General features: G+C 43.2%; 1 protein-coding gene across 2 annotated transcripts in view; it reads left to right on the top strand.

The window, feature by feature from the left end:
• Positions 1 to 1,120: 1,120 nt before the first annotated feature.
• The window catches only part of STPG4 (sperm-tail PG-rich repeat containing 4), a 39,067-nt gene continuing 34,187 nt past the window's right edge, over positions 1,121 to 6,000 (top strand). For both annotated transcript variants that reach the window (XM_025466053.3, XM_049115870.1), the window contains exons 1-3: positions 1,121 to 1,278; positions 3,186 to 3,245; positions 4,348 to 4,605. In XM_025466053.3, coding sequence (XP_025321838.1) covers positions 1,201 to 1,278; positions 3,186 to 3,245; positions 4,348 to 4,605 — 396 coding nt within the window. In that variant the 5' untranslated portion in view covers positions 1,121 to 1,200. The remainder of the gene's footprint in view (positions 1,279 to 3,185; positions 3,246 to 4,347; positions 4,606 to 6,000) is intronic.

The raw sequence follows: 6,000 nt of genomic DNA, 5'->3' as shown, positions 1-6,000 counted from the left end.
AAAGTCCCCATTGGATTTGGTGATTGGATCACTGGCTAGTTGAACAAGTGCAGTTTTGGTGGGGTTTTTTTGTTTTGTTTTTTAAGATTTTATTTATCCATGAGAGAGAGAGGAAGAGACACAGGCAGAGGGAGAAGCAGGCTCTAAACAGGGAGCCCGATGCGGGATCCCGAGCAAGTGCAGTTTTAAAAGAAAGGTGTGTACACGTGTCAGATTAAGATGGCTTTAGGGAAGTAGGAGAGGTGAAAGACCGGAGTCTCCTCTAGAAATTTGTGAAAGGGAGGAGAGACTTCATGGTATAGTGGACAGTGGGGTGCTGGAACAAGATCTGGATTTGAACTCTGCCTCTGCCACTTGTGATGCCCAGTCAACTATGTATGCTAAACTGTCCAAGTAAGCCTGTTTCCTTACTCCTAAAATGGAATTAGTATTTACCTCACAGGGTTGTTGTGAGGATTGAATTAGATTAATGTGTATGAAGTTTTTAGAACCCCGCGGGTGCTCCATAAAACGGAATTACTAAAGTTGGGGGGAGGGTTTGTTTCTGAAGATGAGAATGTTTGTAAGGCTGAGAAGCTACAGCGAAGAGAGACTGGAAGGGAAAAGGGTCTATCAGAAGGAAGGGTGGTCCGTGGTTTCACAGCTAGGGAAGCCTGCTTTGGCGAGTGCGCACTCCTAAAATCAGGCAAGAGAAGAAAACACCCCCAGAATTTCCATCCAGAGGAGCTTAGAAGCCACGTTAGAAAGTGGGTGCTAAGGCTGATTTTTGCGCTGAAGTGAAGCATGCCTACGAAGCCTACTGTCTCCCTGCTTTGGGATGTGGGGCGGGGTTCTTCTCTGTGAAAAGGCCGGTGGGGATTACGGTGCGCTCAGGCTCGCCCAAACCGTCTTCGGAAGCCTCCCTCGGCGCAGCTCCCCGCCCCAGGTTCTGCAGCGCCTCCAGGGCCCTCTAGCCTTTCCCTGCGAGGGAGCGGCCGCGCCTTGAGCCATTTCCTGTGCGCACCGGGTGGCGCGGGCCTCAGTGCGCCCGCCTCCCTCCCCCACCCCACCCCTACCTCCACCCCCCAGCTGGACACGACGCCCGGCGGTCCCCTGCGGTCCCCTGCGGTCCCCTGCGCGCGCTCCCGAGCTCGCGGGCCCCAGGCGCCTCCTGGCAACCGGACGCCAGGCTTGGCGGAGGGAGGGAGCGAGGAGGCCGCCATGGACCAGCCAGTCGCCATCACCTCCAACAGCCTCAGGGATGACCTGGGGCCTGGCAGTTCGATGGTCACCGCCTCGGTACAGACGTCCTCCCCGTCCCCCCACCCGGCCCCCCTGCCCGCAGCCATCCCCCGCCCGGCGGGCTCCTGCCCGAACTCCCACGTCTCTAATGCTGGGCCCTTGTGCTCCCCGGTTTGCCCTTCCTCCCTAACCCTGCCCTCCTACCTATCCTGCAGTCCAGTCCTGATCTTTATCTGAGGTCTACTTGGTCTTATTTCCTCTTCCCTTGCTCTCCCTCATCCTTCCATTTGCCCTTTGTCCTCCGTTTTTTCTTTCCTCCTCCTGTACTACCAGCTGCGCCGCACAGCTGCTTTGACGTCTCCCTCTGCCGAGAGGATGGGTTTTCCCTTAGTCCGAAGTGCAGGGTTTTGTGCCTGCCTCTTGCTTTCGTATTTATAAACTATTTTAAACTACCTTAGTTTACTTTTTAAATATATTTGGGCGAGGGATGTTTAGCCTATCTTTTGTAAAAAGTGATTCACCCCCTAATATGAATTTGAAGTGATAGGTGGGTGGAGTTTAGATCCCTGGCCTTGGGCAAAACAAAACAGCAGCTGCCAATTACCTTCCTTTAGAAGCAGGGTGTTTACTTCTCTCTTCTTTCCACTTCATTTGCCTGGTCCTAGGGAGAGGTGGGAGACTTGTCTTGACCTGCCTGAGAAAGTTTGATTTCTGTGACTATAAATGTGCAACAGAGAAGATCCAACGTGAATCTAATAAAGGGAACGTGTAGGAAGAAATACAGACTTTGCAGTGTGTATGAAACTGTTTTGTTTTGTTTTGTTAGATGCACATTTCATAGTGAAATTAAAGCCCAGGGGCACTCTAAGTAGAGTGGATATAAGTTGCTAAAAAGGAAGAATGAATTATATCAGTTTTACTCTAAGATTATTATTTCTAATGCATTGTTGCTTGAAATAACCTATATTTTATAGTAGTAACAAAATCATTATAAATGGAAGTACCATTCAGTGTTTTAATGACTTCATGTAGTGAAAATAGCACAAAAGGAAAAAGCTAAACAACCATGTTCTGTTGGTGGTGAGGCTGAAACAAATGTGGAATAATAATAAATGGGTATAGAGTACCTACTGTGGAAGCCAAGAGCATCCTTGGAAACTAGGGAATACCAAAATCATCTCCTTTTTAACTTGGCAGATGAGATGTTAAAAAATAAAAGCTATCATTTATTGACCACTGGTTGTGTGTTTAAGTCTTTAAATGTAGAATGCCTTATTTTTATACTCCCAAGAGGGAGTTGAGACTCATAAGGGTTCAGTGACTGGCCTAGTGCTCCTAACTGGTAAGCGGCAGAGGTGGAGTTCAAGCCCTCCTGTATCATTCTGCCTCTGTAGTGTCACAGCTGGCTGGACAAGCTGAGAAAAGTAGCTGTATCATATTTGTATGATACATATTTGATAGTATATATAAATCCAGGGAATGGTAGTTTTAAGCATTTGCCAAGTCACTGAGAATTTGTATCCCAATATCACATTAATTTGATGACTATCTTCCACCTTGAACTCCCAGCGCAATCACCTGAACCATAAACCTATTATAATAATACAATTTTGGATTTACACAACTCTTTGCTTCCTAAGAACACCAAATTTTGCCACATCTAATTTTCCTTATGACATCTCCCTGAGATGAGGATGTTTATTACTCTCATTTTTCCAAAGGGAATTTAAATGGCTAAAAAGCACATCAAGTCATAAAATAGTAATTTAAGGAAATATGACAGGCAAAATTGATCGTTACGTAGCTTTTATTTTGATTCAGGGTGACCAATTGGATACAGGTATTAATCTTTTCAAGCCAATGTTTTAGAAAATACATTAAAAAAAAAAGAAAGAAAAGAAAATACATTTGACTTCTACAGATCACCTCTCAAATGAATAAGCACATTTTATGTTTGTTAATAGAAACCAACCCGGAAGACATCATCTTTTGAAAGAGAAGGATGGTGGAGAATAGCATTAACAGTATGTGTTTTCATTCTTTCTATTCAAGTAATTTGTATTCTTATTGATATTTTAATCAGCCTTACATTTTAAGTCACTAACAATTGTAAGAAAACAGTGGACCTCATTTCCTATTTATAATTTTAGTCTCAGCATCAGACTGAGAACTAAATTTTGGATGCAGTAAAAAGTGAAACAACTCTAGGAGTCTAAGTGCTTTACAGGATAGCTAGATAAGGTCAATCTAGTTTGTGATCTGGGTGAGATTACACAAGAACAAGCCCCCAGTCTAAAAAAGGGGGTTGGGTTTCAGTTTTTATCTTGGTTAGATGGGATTTAGGGCCTGTGATAGTTCAGTTAACATGGGCAATGTAGGAAAGCAAGGTGGTAATATATGAAAGAACAATGACCAGAAGATCCCCCTTTCAAAAGACATCATTTCTATATTGTAGAAATATTTTCTATCCACATTCTTCAATAATAGAGGGGCCATGGGCCAAAGCCTTCTTGAAACTGAACTAATTTTAATGGTGGCACCAGGCTGCGTGCTCAGTAGTAAGTCAGCCATAAAAGCAACATTGACTAAACTTACAGGTCGAGCCATTCAGCCACACTGTGGTGATTTGAAAGTACCAAAGCTCTTATGGACTGATTAGACCACATGCTTTCTCAGTTCATCCCCAGCCTCATGTTCTTATTTTTTTAGCTTCTCACTTGAGGGCTAGAAAGAAATGTGTAGTGTCTGCCAAGCAGAAGTAGGCTAACTTTTTTTTTTTTTTTTTTTAAGTCAGGAAACTAACCTGAGTGGTCTCAAGGGAGACCTGACATTTATAGTTCACCTGCATTTCAAGTGTTAGTATCTCTGAAGTCACTTTTTAAAAAGTTAAAACTTCAACAATGGCCACAACCCATTTGCTATAATTCAGCAATTGTCTCAGAAAGGAAATAATCATGATTCTCTTGAAATATTGTCAAGAGCATTTACTTTATTCGATAAAATTTTATTAAACTTTAAAACAGAAAGAAATGTTCCTTAAGAGTGACTGACCCTTCTACAAATGATGCTTTAGGGGATGTTACCAGTTTACACACTGATCTGAAAAATGGTATCAACTTTCCACAGAATACTCCTATCCCTGGCACTTACCACTTGAAAACTTTCATTGAAGAATCCTTATTAAATCCAGTAATAGCAACCTACAATTTTAAAAACGAAGGAAGGAAAAAACCACCTCTTGTGCAAAGAAATGATCCAGTCCTAAATGACCTTCCCCTGTACACACCTCCTGACTTCTTGGACTTGTTAAAGAAGCAAGTGGCCACTTACTCATTTAAAGACAAACCTCGGTCGAGCCCCAGCAGGCTGGTTTACAAAGATCAGGTAAAGTGCTACTAAGTCTCTGGGTTTTTGTGGGAAAGCTACCAAGAGCCTTTGAGGAAAATATTCTATGTACTTTGAATGCATCTTCCCCAGGAGAAATTGAAATCCTTTAGGATGCCTTATTGCCTATAGAAGTCAAACAAGGGCTGCCTGATTTGCAAGTGAGGCCTTTTCCCTGTGAGGCCTCCTTTTATATATATATATATATATATATATATATATTTTTTTTTTTTTTTTTTTTTTTTTAATTTATGATAGTCACACAGAGAGAGAGAGAGAGAGAGAGAGAGGCAGAGACACAGGCAGAGGGAGAAGCAGGCTCCATGCACCGGGAGCCCGATGTGGGATTCGATCCTGGGTCTCCAGGATCGCGCCCCGGGCCAAAGGCAGGTGCCAAACCGCTGCGCCACCCAGGGATCCCCCTGTGAGGCCTCCTTAACCTTAGGAGAGTAACGTGGGGAAAAATTATTCCCTCTCCAGGCACTCTTAGCAGGATTCCTCTGACTTGGGGAGCTTCTGGGATCTTACCTGTGATTGGGCCATACTTCTGTTCCCTCAAGCAGTTTAAACCCAGTACCCTCATCTTTTAAAGAGAACATTTTTCCAGTGAATAGTGCCCTTTAATGAGAATATGACTATAACTGAATATCCTAGGGAAAGTCTTTAAAAAATTTTGTTGTAGAGGGGCACCTGGGTGGCTTAGTGGTTGAGTGTCTGCCTTTGGCTCAGGTCATGATCCTGGGGTCCTGGGATCAAATCCTGCATTGGGCTCCCGGTAGGGAGCCTGCTTTTCCCTCTGCCTATGTCTCTGCCTCTCTCTTTGTGTCTCTCATGAATGAATAAATAAAATCTTAAAAAAAAAAATCTTTAAAAAAAATTTCTTGTAAAAAAAAAAATTTCTTGTAGAAATGAGCACTGTGGTACCAAGAAGGTCAAATTCTACTCTCTGTTTCCTCCAGTTCATTCATGACACTAAGGATAGAGAGAGCACTGCTGTGCTTATGATCCTGTGCTAGGTTCCGCGTAGGGAGATGTGCCTGACTGAGGGAATCTTTGAGTAACAATGCAAGAGCAAATATATCAAGTGCTAAGATAAATAGCATGGCAGGAAATGCCAGGGGGAATTCAGTGTAGGCTAGATTGAAAAGCTGGAAGGCTCCCTGGATTAAGAAGGACCCAAGCTGGACCTTGTATAATACATGACATTTATGTGGCTCTTAATAGCTTACTGTGAGTTTCCACACGTATTCTCTTAGTTGTTCTTCCCTAAAATAGGCGGAACAGTTGTTATCCCCTTTTTATACATGAAAACCAAGGTGAGTAGATACTAAGTCACTTGTTCACAGGCACATAGCTGATAAATAGATGAGGCAGTACTTTTAACTGAGGGTTTCT

This window comes from Canis lupus, chromosome 10 (genome assembly GCF_003254725.2).
Source record: "Canis lupus dingo isolate Sandy chromosome 10, ASM325472v2, whole genome shotgun sequence".
Classification (NCBI taxonomy): Eukaryota; Metazoa; Chordata; class Mammalia; order Carnivora; family Canidae; genus Canis; species Canis lupus.
This window is presented reverse-complemented; position numbering and strand designations above follow the sequence as displayed.